Source organism: Solea solea, chromosome 4 (assembly GCF_958295425.1).
Source record: "Solea solea chromosome 4, fSolSol10.1, whole genome shotgun sequence".
Lineage (NCBI taxonomy): Eukaryota > Metazoa > Chordata > Actinopteri > Pleuronectiformes > Soleidae > Solea > Solea solea.
Genome location: NC_081137.1, coordinates 10,695,825 through 10,711,186, shown reverse-complemented (window position 1 = coordinate 10,711,186; position 15,362 = coordinate 10,695,825). Strand labels below are relative to the sequence as shown.

General features: G+C 39.6%; 1 protein-coding gene across 7 annotated transcripts in view; it reads left to right on the top strand.

The window, feature by feature from the left end:
- The window catches only part of LOC131458280 (RNA-binding protein Musashi homolog 2), a 313,476-nt gene that overhangs the window by 281,354 nt on the left and 16,760 nt on the right, over positions 1 to 15,362 (top strand). For 5 of the 7 annotated variants that reach the window (XM_058627235.1, XM_058627233.1, XM_058627232.1 and 2 more), the window contains exon 11: positions 3,269 to 3,388. In XM_058627235.1, coding sequence (XP_058483218.1) covers positions 3,269 to 3,388 — 120 coding nt within the window. The remainder of the gene's footprint in view (positions 1 to 3,268; positions 3,389 to 15,362) is intronic. The other 2 variants (XM_058627237.1, XM_058627234.1) reach the window with 1 other exon arrangement.

Here is a 15,362-nt window from a genome sequence, read left to right as displayed (position 1 = left end):
CTCTCTGTCTTTGTCGCTTATCTTCATCATTGCCGGGTTTGTAAATAGTTTGGTGTGTTTGCTTTATGATGACTTATATTTGCTTTGCTTGGTCGTCCGGGCTTTCTTCATTCTGCCTCTGTTTTTGCGGTTGTGCACATTGTAAGCTTTATTTTGAAAAAAAAACTTTGAAGTATGCTCATGCTCAGTGTCTTCTTCTCAGGTTTTGATGTATTTCTATAGCAGCACTACAGCACCACATACAGGCCTGGTATATGTACTACAATGTTTAGGGAAGGCTTTTCCTGAAAGGATGCCATGTTTACAGAAACATGTACAGTTGGTCGGGCCTAAGTGTGGCTGATTGTAGTTCCCTCTTTGTTTTTATATTTTCCGCCTGTCACCACTGTCGCTGCCTCAGTCTCTTATTCTCTTGTGAGTTAGTTGTTCGATAGTTGGGTGCGGAGAGTGATGTTTTTTTCTCTTCTTCACCTGCCTGTTCATCGCAGCATGGTGGCACCTTGCACCCAATACACACAGTTGTGGTCATATTGTGTCGACCGAGTTGTGAATTACCTCCTTCTCAGCGAGCTGATGAAAAGCTATGTGTTTTTTTCTCTTTAGCTCGTCTGACCCCCACACACACACACACACACAGAGAAAGAGAGAAAGAGAGAGTCTGTTGTGTGAGCCTTCCTTTATAGAATAGCAGTACAAGGCGGGCTTGGAAAATAGGTCACCCGCTGGTGCTCCTCTCACCTCCACAGCATTCAAAGAATAATCCTCTGAGGTGTCCTGTGCCATTTTGTAACGTCTAAACCACAGTCTATGAAATATGGTCAAGAAACACACAATTAGAAAAAAGGAAGAAAAAAGAAAAATTCCAGTTGATGTTTTGTAGAGGTTTTTTTTTTTTTTGCTATAGTGAGGAAAGCATTTCCTGTGGAGATAATTTCAGGTGGCTGATTAGGCAAAGAGGCTGTTGAGCCCAGAGTGAGGAATCTCATCACCACCACTAATGACATGCCGTTCCTGTGCTGAGAGAAGAGCCCGGGCCCTGGGCATGGATTCGCCTCTGTCAGCCACCTCTAACTACTTTGTTCATTAAGGCCAACAGTGTAATTACAATTCACAGATACTGCATTGGCTTAATTACAGACTGATTATTAGGCTGATATTTGTTGGTATAATCAGACCCCAAAGAAGTGGATTTATATTTGCATGTTATTAAGATCTTTATTGGATAGGTTTATGAATAAATGTGTATATATTTACGTATACTGTGGATAGGCTGTTAAAGCTGGAGGCTTAGAAAAATCTCAGCATTGGGGGATTGTAAATGTTTACGTAAGACTAAAAGAACATGAGAGACTGATCCGATTGAAATCTCCTCTGACTGACAAATCATCCAACAGATGTCTCCATCTGATTGTGATCTGTTTTATTTTTTTCCTTCTTCTACTATACTTATTGCAGCTGCATAGCTGAATACGAAAATGTGGAATACTTTGCCTTCTTTCATTACAGTGGATGATTCTGATTCCATAGAAAGTCAGAGTAATTGGGAGCACTCCTGAATAAATGCAGGGATGGTCTCCAGAGGAATGGCCATTATGTCCATGTCTGTGCTGCTCACAAGTGGCTGTAATCTTTCATCCAAAGAATGTGACATAAACAGCCCCCAGAGCCAAATTCTCTCACTAATGTAATCAGGGACTTTGTGAATTGCAAATACACCCAAAGTCAGTTTACAAATGCAAATTAGCTCCGTCTCCATCCAACAGAAAGCTGCGATGAAAAAAAAAATAATTAGCTGTACATATCAAACTCAATATTATCACATGTCCATCACTGTTTTTCTTACATCATTTGATATTTGTCAGTGCTGGACCTGTAATGGGTGATTCATTTTAGTAAAAAAAATGAATCATTTTCAAGTGGAAATTGTGATGAGAAACAACTTAATTAACAAATTGCAAAGGCTATAATTTATTGCAAATAGTGCCGTAAGTGAATGACCTAACTTTTTCAATGAAATGATTGAGGATTTAAAACAAGGTCATATGATTTATTATTATTATTATTATTATTATGCAGCACAGTCACAGTTGTTGCGATAATTGTGATTGTTTTATGTTCTGTACCAACTAAAAATGTGTAATTCACATATGCTCGATGGATACCTTGTAAGGTAACAATAAGAATACATTATTAACATGACTTAATGCTTTTATAAGCATTTACTAACAGTTAATTAACACTTGTTTTTATTTAGGTTAATGAAGTTATTAATTCAAATATATTATTCAACTGTCTATTAATGTCAGTAATAAGATAAGATAAGATAAGATAGCTTTATTTATCTCACAGTGATATACGTTAAAAGCTTTAAGTAACTGTAAATGTTTCTTTAGTCTTAGTTTAGTTATTTTTTAAAGGTTTGTAAAGCTGAAACTTTCATTTATGTAAAATAGTACTTAATAATCTTTACCAAAGCATGCTATACCTTTATTAATGCTCCTTGTAGTTGTTATTGTAATGACTTCACAAATGTATGGCAGTACTATAATTTATTAACCATTATTACTCTTTAGTAATGCTCCTTGTGGCTTCATAAAACCTATGAATTAATATCTGAATAACTTAACTTTAGTTAAAACATTCATTAACAGTACATTAATGTACACTTATTGTAAAGTGGTACCATTTGTATTCTTTAGGTTTTGTACCTTGGATTATAAATTAGTTTGTGTGTGTGTGTGTGTGTGTGTGTGTGTTTCAAATGTGCAAGTTTTAAATGTATTAACACTGTGAATGTTCAACATTCACTTGAAAATTATATTCCAAAAAAAGAAAAAAACCTGTCATACTGACATTTATATGAAGTATGTTACTGTATCTGTATGTTTGCTGAGTTAACAGTCACGCGAGTATTTTATTTCACCCGTCTTTAAACACAGCGTTTGTTAAGATGGATTGCTTTAAACGTTCATTTCAGTTCACAGATATTTTCTTTACACATCAGTTCTTTTGCTTCCCAGTATCCATGGAGTTGCTCCTGGCTCTCTCTGCTGTTCTGTATGGATCAGTGGGTCTGCAGGGTTTTGAATATCACAGTGGGTTCTGTAATAGATGTTGCCCTGACATGAGCCCTCCCTGTCTCTGACAGCTATAGTTTTATCCCATAGCTCAGCACGGCTCTCAACATTCTTCTGTAGCTCTGGGGCGTACTCATCCAAGTGCAGGAAGTGATGTATGTGTGTGTATGTGTGTGTATATGTGCCTGCAGGCTTCCCAGCGACAGCATATGGACCGGTGGCAGCAGCGGCGGTAGCAGCAGCGCGTGGCTCAGGTAGGGGGGCCCGTGGAAGAGGCGGCTACTTGGCGTACCCACAGAGCACAGGGCCAGGTAAACGCTCTGTCCATGTTCTGTGTGGCTGCTGCTCTCTCCAACTTCTCCTGCTCTGCTTCTTCCCCCCATAGACTTAGATCCCCAAACCTCCACGCATTCATTGGGCAACATTTATACTTGAGTCTGACAGCACTTCGTACACCTGCAGTCTATCATACCTGAGATTGCTGAAAGTATTGGCAATTTTATCATTATATGTCTTTATTAAAGCCACATTTAAGAGCTAGTTCAGCGTTGTTGTTTTTTAAGTGTGGTTACTGACACATACAGTAGTGCTGACTGGGATTCAGCTTGAGATACTGCTAGTGGGGATTCAAGGAAAAACAGGTTTTAGCATCACATTGTAGCATTTCAACCTTTAAATAATGTAAATAAAGGATGAAAGTCATCTCTGTCCAGGCCTTTATCACTATGGAACTTCATGTTTCGGGTCCGTGCCACAACAAGAAATACAACATTCTACGGCATGTGTCACAGCCCCATCCCAGTGTCTCCTCCTCTCATTCATAAATGAAGTGGTTCAAACAGTGCACATACAATGAGCAATACATAAGCTGCATTGAAAATGCAAGCTACGCAAACTAAAGCACTTTTTTGCTGAGGGGCTTACATTTTATTAATATTAAAAAATAAAACAGTGTCATATTTGCATAAAATTCAACAAATGCAAGTTACCACGACATATACTTTACGACAGTTGTAACACAATCCTACATTGTGCGCCACGTTCTCTCCCTTGTAAGAACTTATTAAACAGCTCACTCAACTGCACCAAACGTCATAGAGAAAATCAGCAACTTTACATCACAGCTTACAGGAGTTATTGATACACTGCTGCCTTCTTCAGAAAGTGAATTACGTTAGATTTACCTCGATGAGACAAACTTGATGAGACAAATGAGACAGTAGACCAGCACTGAGCTAAACATGTAGATTTTCACTATGGACTTTGTTGGGTAAAAGTCCAAGTTGGCAAACTTTAATTTCCAGTTAGAAAAGACTGTCTACTCACAAGATAAAGTAACATATTAGGTTGAGTTTGTTTTTCCTTGTGTCTGCGCTGCCAGCCATATTTTCAGTGAGATGAAGCAAAGTCAGCAGTGACGATGTGTCAGTGCTGCAAACAACACAAAATAAAGCTGAACTATGACTACAATCTTCTCAAAGGTGTAATTCTACATCACTGTTTTGGTCGATGTATCATCCCATGGCCACATAAATTAATAAATAAAGAGATAGAATGTTTTTCAGTCGCACCAGGCTGAAAGCATTGGCTTCATTCACCTGTGGTCATCAAACAATGGTCCATGGTCCAAGGGCTCACAGGATCGAAGCAATGGTTTTAGATTCATTCATGTTTAAATAAGACGTTCATTGTCTTGTAGAACTAAACTTCAATTAAAATCAACATATGTAATTATAACCAAGGAAATTAAATATTTATGTGAAATTATTTTGCCTTTATCATTTTATATGATATATTATCATAGTGTTCAGAGAACAGAATCCAGATGTACACGTCAGGAAAGTATTTCTGCTCCATGTGCATAAAAATACAGACCTTCAACGGCTCATCACTTATTTTAAATGGACTTTTGAGACTTTGGAGGCGGAAACAGTGATGAATGTCAGCTTTAACTGGTAAACACATTCTGCCCAAGGGGCTAAGATTCCATTTCACTATCATTAATGACAACTGCATACATTCACAATTACTATTTTACTCGTCACAATTTATTTTTTGGACATTTAAATTTACATTATGACTATCTTATGTAAATCTCATGAAAAGTTACAACTGGATTGAATTTGAAATGGGAATATTTCCAATAAGGAATATAGTGCAGATATCAAAATGTATTATCGTTGATATCTGAAATGATGGACTGTGATACGTCCATGGTGGAGTCTGTCTCTGGGATTGGCTCCAGCCATATTAACATTCTGACTGGTGAGAATACAGTTTTAACTGTGAGATTAACTTGAGAGTTATAAAAAAACTGAACCGAAATAAAGTTTGAGAGGTGGATATGGTTTGATTAAACGTAAAAAGATATGTAATATATATGTATGTAAGGATCATGGTCAATATGGTCAAAGTGACCAGTCTAAGACAGGTGGAGATTTCATCCACTGTCTCTGCCTCCAGGTTCTTCAAAGTCACTTTACCAAGTAAGCAAGACCATATTCTGTTGCAGGCAGAACAGGAAATGCTGTCAGGATATTCCTCTCCTCTTTATGTCACACACATGTGGGGGGTTCTTTAGTGATAGTTCAGGTTTTTCTAAGTGTGGTTGTGTGACATATTTAGTCCAAGCTGACTGCACTGGTCCTTAGGGCCTCAGTCGCAAACCATTTTAAGATTATGTAGACGTGGCTACCAGCAGGGACACAAGAGAAATTGATTTTAGCCAATGTACACATAGCTTGGCAAATGCCAGACTGCATCTCAGTCTCACTTGGGATACAGAGCGACCGGAAATGTGGAACGCGTCACTTAAAATGGAAGCAACAGCCAAATGAAAAGACAGCTGCTCTTTGGTGGCCGCCATGTTAGATGTGTACAAAGGCTGCTTGATGTTGCTTCTCTGATGTCGTCGTGATAAGCCCCGCCCCTGGAGAAAAAAACTTAGCTGAGACTGATTCACTTTTTAAGGAGATTCTGAAGTTGGACAAGATGGTGTCCTTGCCAGACATGTCTGGAGAGTGAAATCAAATCGCTGGCAGACTCAGATGGGTTCACCCAGGCTGATGTATACCTTTACAGTATAAGTCCATGATAGCTTGAGAATATTTTGACTGCTCTGTCTCGCAGCTTTTCCACCTGGAATCAACCACTCCTGTTTTTCATGTCGGAAAATCCAAGATTTTTTCTTTGGATTTTGGTGTGGGAGAGAAGGGTTTACAAAACAAATGAACTCGTAGGAAAGGGGGCTGTCTAATGGCCAGTGGCAAACATATTCCTAAAATATTGTAGACTTAAACTGGCATAGATTTTATGAAGTGAGCAGCTAAAATCTGCTTTTCCTTGTGTCCCTGTTGGCAGCCATGACCCCAACCTTATAATCACTGTGAGTGAGCATCCACGTTTCAAGCTTATTCTGAGTACAGGGTGTGACACATGGCATAGTCAAGTCAAGTGTCAGTAATTCATACAACAACACTTCAAAATACCTGAATGTAATAAGGTTTTGAGACTGATTAACCTCCTCATGTTCTTACAATCTTTGGTAAACAAATAGACATAAACCAGAAGGTCAGGTTATGTATAATAGGTATATTGGTGGATTAAAGAAAATATGCATTTCACAACAAAGTCAGTCCTGTTCTCCTCTTTTCTGCCTGTTTTTCCATACCCTAGATCCAAATTAATATTAGTAATGTAATTAGTAATTACTAATTAGTAATTAACAATAATAATATTGTTAGAATGAAATATGTCTGCAGAGATCAACAAAAATAAAACACTAATAAAGCACAGTCACATACAGGAAAAAATCTGTCCCAGGTTTTGTACCAAAACAAGAAACTAAACACCTAGTGTCTAGCTGTCTTAAACTGAACATTGATTTACTTGAGGGCTTCATTTAGTTTTACCCGCTTACAACTGTACATCATTCGATAGGTGTCAATAATAACTCCCCTGACTGAACACACAGCTCCAGGCTTTAGGGAAGTGTGTTTTTCCTAATCAGACAAAGCTCTTTGACACTTGGAGAATATTATTTTATTGTAACTCAGGTGTTGTCTAGTCTGTGTAGTCTCTCACAGATATATATTAAGTCCAAAGACATGCTGTTCAGTACCACATGAAGAAGCACACACCTGCACACAGACACAGACAGATGTGTATTCATACCACCTGCATATGCACACACACACACACACACACACACACACACACACATGCAGAGATTAGCCCACACAGTGGCCATTGTTTGAACTTAATTCAAATCGACAGAGGGAACACTGGCCCAGCCAGCCTGATGCTCCTTCTCCTGCATCCGCCAATTTGATTTTGCATTTTCAAAACAAACAATTTTCCCCAACAATTGTGGTTGAACGTCACTAAGAAGCAGAAATGCTGATTTGTGGTTAGCAGCAGCCGGGGAGCAAGAGACATGATGGCAACTATTATGAACATCTTAAATTCTGACAGCTGCAAAAGGGATGGAGACAAGTAAATGATTATGAAGAGGGGATGAAGGGAGCGGAGATGGAGGGTTAGAGTGGTAAACAGTGACATCATGGGCCTGTTTTAGAGTACTTAAACAGCCATGAAGCAGCTTTAGGGAAAATATCTCTCAGAGAAATGTGTCTCCAGTCTGTGGCTCAGTCTGTGCTGTTATTATCACAATAACAGCAGTTGCGCAGAGTCTCAAAATGTCTGTGGCTTGTTTTCTGAACCAGCTGTGTCTTGTTTTATTGTTAGCATTCATGAACTGTTTAATAACTCTCTGTAATGCAGGTTATGGTATAACATACTGATAACATAATCTTGAATAGTTTAACTTTGCTCAAACGTAGTTTGAAAATCTACAAATAAAAAATGAATATACACAGACAGACATTATTTAGGCTTGGCCGTCCTCTGTGTATGTCATCTGGGGATGTTGTTGCATTTCACTACCTTATCTCACACATTTCATTTGCACTACACTCAGTCAGCCCTAAATCAACTCAGGGATAGCAATTCTAGTGGATTTTTTTTTTGTTGTTAACAAATTATTTAATTTCAGAGCAAATAAGGGATTTTATTGTTTCAAAACTAGCCTGCTATATGATGTAAGTGTGGATTCTTTGTGCTTTGACTCCACCTACAGTTCCCATAGAACACCACATACTTTGGACTCAATCTTGAACCAGTAGGAGGGAAACCGGGATGGCAGAGAGCCAAAAAAACACATACTCTAAAAAAAAAAAAAAAGCTAAACATTATTCAGAAAATGAACACTTGAGCCCCTTTAATAGTTTGAATTATGGTTTCTTTAAAATATGGTTTCTTTTTTTCTCATCTCAAAACAGTGGCCTCTCTCTCCCCACTCCTTCTGGTCAGCAGACAACCTGACAGCACGCTTACTCCCCTCACTGTGACAGATGGTGTATTTCAGACTTCTCATTGTGGCCTGGCACTCGCTGCAAAGTGTCGCCTATCACAGATGCAGCTGTGGTTGTGTGTCCTAACAGGAAAAGTTAATGTAGATCCTGTTCAGACCTGGTCATTTAGAATCCATCTTGAAGGATCCAGTCACAAGTGGACAGCGCTAAGTTCATGTGTGAACACACCCAGTGTGTCTCGATTATGTCTTTATCACCAGTTACAAAAACTACATTCACAGGTGGTCTCTCTCTCTCTCTCTCTCTCCCGCTCTTTCTTTCTCTCTCTCTCTTTCTCTCTCTGGGTCACATGTTGCCAGATTTAACATGTGTGAATGCAAATCCATCCTCAGGATACATTACAGACCACCTCCTCCGCTGACCTTCCTCTGACCCGCTGCACTTTCACAGTGAACCAAAGATATTTTTGTACTAATCAGAGGATGTACATTTATTTATTTTTATCCAATGCCACCAGTATATCAACATTAATCATTACATTATTTAAGTTTTATTTCATTTTTACAGTAATGTGAGTAGTAGCCTTGAGTCACTCATCTGCCCCAGACTCTCTCTCTCCTTCCATACCTGTCATATTGGCAGATACACAGATGCACACACATGCTGACACACTAACACACTGTCACCGGACACAGCTGTGCAGTCAGAGTCATTAAAAATATCAATTTGTTTTTATGAAGAGAAATGACATCTGTGTTTATTTGCATACAGTGTGTGTGTGTGTGTGTGTGTGTGTGTGTGGTGTGTGGGGGGGGGGGGGCTTCAGGACATCCCGGACACATTTTAATTCCAGGTGTGAACAGTGGACTTAACGCTGTCGCTCAGGGACGACTGTCACTATCAGGTCTGAACGAGGCCATGGATGTAGCACCTTCCATGTGAAAAATGGTATCAACATGGTACTATAGTGGTACGTCTCTCTGCTTACCCCTCAGCATTAAAGGGAGGTGCATGGAAGGGTGCTCTGTGAATCTCATAGTTATCTTGTGAGTTAATATTAAAATGTTACACAGGGGCTGGTGATAACACAGGTGAAATAGTTGTAAAAGCTAGTGATTGTAGACGTTATAAAGGGTAACTTGAACCCCCTTTTCTGAGGCTAACTCTGCCCCATGGCCTGATTTGAGAAAATGCCATTAAAGTGGACTGAAAGCTGAGTGAGGAGGAGTGAGGGAACGTGGGGAGCAGTGCAGGGGGTGTGGTTTGCTAGTGAAATCTGACACAGAAGCTGTGTCTCAATAGTCAAGGCTGAAAGTGTGCAAGTGTGCAGCCCACAGGGCCAGCGGCAGCTCTGTCAGCTGCACACTTGAAGGAGACGGAGGTCAGACAGTGTGAGAAATGAGACGGTCTAGCCCACGTAACTCACCTCCTTCTTCTTCTTCTTCTTCTTCTTCTCCTAATAGAATGCTGCAGGCTGTACGTTAAACGTCGCCCTCCACAGATCAAAGTCGTGAATCACAGTTCTTCCAGCCCCTTGAACCCTAACTGTTGGTTTTACCCTTAATCAGCAAAAACATCCTAAAAATCAGATGCATTTAAATATATCTGATGTGTGAATGAATGTATTTCATTTTTTAACTAATAGTAGTATTTACTTTAGTTAGTAGTAGTTTGTAGTTGTAACTGTTTAGTGATTATTTATTACTTTTAATCGACCCTCCAGTTATTATAATTTTTTATATTATATTATGTAATAGAGATATGACTGGCATGTGATGTATCTCAGACTGAGAGACAAACATGGAGACATACAATAATTGTAATAAATAAATAACAATAAATACAATACATTTTACATGAAGTCTTACTGTAGAACAAACAGGTCAAATAAACCTGGTAAAGCTCCTTAATTATTCTCTGAAATTTAAGTCCCTTTCCATATTAAGTGATAAAAAGTTTCCAAATTATATTGAATTATATTGTATAGTTATAACCAGTGATGTGTCTGTACTGAAAAACAGAGCCTGGCTTCAGAGACAGACCAGTGAACACAGTTTCTTTGTTGGTCAGGGTGGCAGTTTTGAACCTGGTTTGAACCGCAACAGTGAGTGCCACTGGGAGATGAAAAAAGAGGGGGTCAGTCACATAATATCACTACGAAAGGGCTGAACATCTGCATAGTTAGGCCAGCAAGGTGGAAATTGCTAATTTGGCGATGACTAATGCATGCACCAGCACCTGGGCTGCATTTTGGACAGTATACTGTGCTCAGCTTCTGCTGTGGATGTGAAGGATAAACCTGCACAAATGGTTGACAGTTGCCACATTAACTGAGACTCACCGGTGGTTTATTTGTGAACCGAATGCTAGATATTTAAATTCTTCAATGAATGTCCAGAAAATGAAATATCACAACAAGAAATATGTACAGATTGTGTAAAAGAATGCCAAAATTAACATTGACCTTTCTTTATTTTATGTAGACTCACTGAAATGACTCCTAAAATGTCCTCTTCTGTAGCATTGTCAGAGGACAGAGACACATGAGTGATGGTTCTAACAGTCCAGGGAGGTTGACAGGTGTGGAAGAGTGTTTTCCTGAGTCCTGACTCTGTACAGTGTGACTCAGGTGTTCAGAACTGAAATAGTGTTGGCTGTGGTCAGTGTTGTGCTGAAATTGGAGTATAAATTTTCAGCTGTGTCCTGTGACCAGGTCCAGGTTTATTGGGACTCAAGCCGGCCCTCATATTTTTTAAACCATTCCTCTTCTCAGTTAGTTGTTCTTCGTTGTTTTGTTCTCCGTTTCGCTCATCTCACTTCTCCAGCTTATTTTGTCTTCATCAATGAAAAGACGGGAGCTCCATATCACATGACAGACATTTCCAAATGAAGATCACCATCAGTTCCCTGTGATCCTCAGCAGTGCCCGAAAGGGAGAGCAGGGTTTGGCTGTGTGCACTGAGATTCATCTTTCTGGCTCTTTTACAAGCTCAGGTCCATTTGTCCCAGATGCTAATCTGCCGAGCTCAGCTCTGAGGCCAGAAGCGCTGAACATGTATTTGGTGCAAAATAACATGAGCAGACATGTCAAGCCCATCCTGCTTGGGTTTTTGTCTAAGGCCTAGGGAGAGATGTGACACATCGGGGAGGGCAAAGCCTCCACCACGAAGCGTTGGCTTTCACAGCTGTGGGTAGCAGATGCTCTAAGGTTACAGGCACAGGCCTTCAGGGACGTCAGCACTCTGCCCGCCAGGGGCTGCATACAGAGCATGCTCTCCAAAGAAAACTTACTCCACTAAGTAATTTGTTGTCAGCGTTATAAATTCAGTTATGAAATATAAAAGGTGTTGTTTCTGCTTCTGTTTGCATTATACATTTATTGTGTGGGCATAAATTCTCCTTTATTTGTATTTACATGCATGGTTTCCTGCATATCTACCTAAATACAAATGATACTGTTTTGAACAGTCACTTTCAATTGTACACGATTTAGACGGACAGATGCACGGATGCAATGTCATCATGTCAAACTGGAGAGTTGGAATATTTCAACTCACGCTTTACCTGCCCCACCAAGAAGAAAGCTATAGCAAATGTTTCATTTCTTATGCCTTTGGGAATATAATAAAAATAACCAGTTCTTATTCTTTGACAGATCTCCCTGTTTTTCAATTATGAGCCCTACCACACGGTTGAGATGACACTTCATGGTAACGGTACAGAAATAAGCATCACAAATTGCTCTGTGGAGTGTTAGATCCACTTCATTGCTGTTGGTATACAGCAAAGCATTTCAAGTTGAGATTCGAACAAACAGATAACGGAGCAAAAACACAATAGATCCTCCTGTGATCCACGTCTGATTGTGTAGTATTGCATTTTAACATTTAAATCCAATTACACTTGAACTGGTGTCATGATGCAGAACAGCAGGACCTGTTTTATATGCTATTGCAAACTTTCTGATTCTTTAATCTCAGTATCTCACCTGTAGTAATTCTTCTTGTGGTACGATGCAAAGCATTCCTGTCAACGCTAGGGCGCTGCCCCCATCAACAGTGCATACAAAAGAAGAACTTCTTTACACATAAATAATTCAAAATTATTATGAAATTGAAACGATTACTCACACAGTGTATAGTGTGGTGCACACTGTCGATTGTATTAGTTCATTAGTTTCTAAGACAGGAACATCTTTTGGTAGTCAGGTGACCTGGAGCTACTTTCTCATTGGGTTCCATCCAGATCCTCCCTGGAACGTGGCTCCCTGCGTCCCTGGCCAATCAAATTTCACTGTCAAGGCTGTCATTCAAAAACACTCCCAGGGTGTCCAATGCTAAAGCGAGCGGACATACTCGAATGACTATTTTTTCACATGTAGTATATCGATAACGCTCGCCCGTGACTCATGTAAAAAGCTTATCCCTGTAAGCATTCCGTGAGTAAGCCCTTAATCTGCAATGAATTACCCTAATAAAATAGCTGCGTTATGCCAGTGTTACCCGGATTGTTAAGACATGTGAACATCTGACTCCGGGAACTACCAGAACATGCTCTTTTGTGCTGCAGCACATCTGGCAGCGTCAGCGATGGCACATGGCTTCTCCACAGCAGGTGAAGCAGGTTATGACTGAGTTGATCATGTCTTCATAGATCATGTGCACAAACTTCACCGCTCCTAATTTATGAAGAAGGATGACATCACCTCGCAGAGCAAGAGGCAATGCTCTGTCTGTCTTTGTCTCTCTCTCACAGCTCTGAACAAGGATCATCATGTTTGATCTTTAATCGATCACCCACCGGTCACTTTGATTTGTGTCAGCTGTTTTTTTTCTTTTCTTCTGATTGTTAACGTTGCAGCTGCAGATCAAAGTCTGTAGGATCATAATGAAGCGGCATTACACCACATAACTTGTAGGAAGACTTTCATGAGATAGTGACATTACCCACACCCCCAATTTTTGTTATCACCAGCCGCCACTGGGTCGGACTGTCCTGGAGTTTGCTGATGTCTCTAATTGTCGTAATGCACATCTGGTTGTGGCTTTGGTAGGGACGGTCTAGGTTTGAAGCATGTTGTGGAGGTGGTGTAATGCATGGCGGTCAGGCCAACTCTGGACACTTGATGCAAATGTAAGCAACTGCCAGGCGGTATCTTTTGAAGGACTTTGGTTTCTAGTGTGCCAGCCAGGAATTTGCAATGCACAGGAGGATGTATCCAAAAAGGAGAACATACCATAATCTTGGCATGTCAGAGAGATCATTCCCTCCCATACGATCTTTGTAGGCAGTAAAAAAAATATTCTTCTTGTGCCTTTGGTTGGGCCTGAGGGTGAACTCAGCTCAGGGACATCCTCTGGCTCCTCCAAAAGAAACAGCTTTTTGGCTGTTTTTGTGTTTCCACTTTTTGTGGGGTGCTTGTGTAGAAGATCTGCTTGTTGAGGCAACCTCCTCCTCAATACTGATGCATTCTAGTCTTTGTGAGGCTGATATTTCTTCAAGACCACATTAGCTTGACCAGACGTGTGAAAAAAAGAGCTCAGCCAAAAGGCCACGGCTGTCACTTCTGAGTTTTCTCACAACAGGATAATCTGTAGAGACTGTTGATAACTGAGTGCCCTTTCACAGTCCCAACTATAGCAGATCCCACACAGGTTAAAATCTGCTTTAGATTCATTTAATGTAGCCTGTGTGGATTTCCCCGTAGCAAATTAGTATGAGCTGATAAACTATACTGTTGCACATTGTTTTACCACATGACTCAGTGTTCAAGTTTTATTTTCCTTTTAAAATATCCACAATTATTTCCCAACTGAGTTTGAAGATAAATCTAAATCAGTAGCTCTTTTGTCCATGTTGTCTGTTTGTCCATGGCTAGAAAGAACAGCAAGAAATGAAATGGAGAGAAGCAGGCATACAAAGAGAAGTAAATAAAAAAAATTTTAAAAAAGGCATCTGAGTTTGGGTGAGTAAATGTGAGAAGAAATCATCTGTTAAAATTCATTAGCCAAGCTTCTCTGAACACAAAATGACAAGACATTAAATATGTATTATTTATGAAATGTCTGTACTCTCTGAAAAGGGTGTCTAGTGCTGTTAATTACTCAGCCATTCATTCAGAAAAGATTATTTCAAATGGAAAGTGAAAGCAGGGCTAGACAGCAAAAGAGCTGTTAGTTTCTTTCACGCTATTTTTTAAATGACATTGGTGAAAATGGAAAAGCTAATTATGGTAGCTCTAACACTCAAAGATAATTTGAGGAGCAGCATGTCAGATTTATTGACATCTTCTATGTCGTGATGTGGTGTGATGGCCACCAAGGAATCTCACTGGTGCCACGAGGGAATAGAAGGAATGAGTGCATGAAAAATCACATTTGCAGAAATAACAATGACATTTGGTAATAGTTTTTTTGTATTCCCCAATTCCCAGGAATCCCTGTTAGTTTGTTGCCTTGTATTCATAGTATCAACACTTTGTTTTTGATTACAATTCAACATAAATACCACTTTGAAGTGATCTTTTTGCAGATTTTTACAAATATCACAGGCTTTTGTGTCATGAGGCCCATTTGTTGATTTGATGGCAATAAATTCCAGCAGTTTTTAGTGGATATGAGTTTAAGGGTTTAACCGATTGTGTCCTCTCACTTAAGACATGGCTGCCAGCAGGACAAATAAATCTCAACTAGCAACTAAGTCTACGATATTGTATGTTCCTAGCAATATCTCACCATTACATAGCCCTTTTCCAACTAGAAACACTTTGTCAACTCCTTACTTCACACACCGAAGTCCATAGAGAAAAACAACTCTCTTGGAACAACGCTTGTTGATTCAAATACTTTATTTTGTTAAGTCAGTGTTTGAAATCCCTTAACTGGATTTTGCCATGTGACACTAATTTACCAAG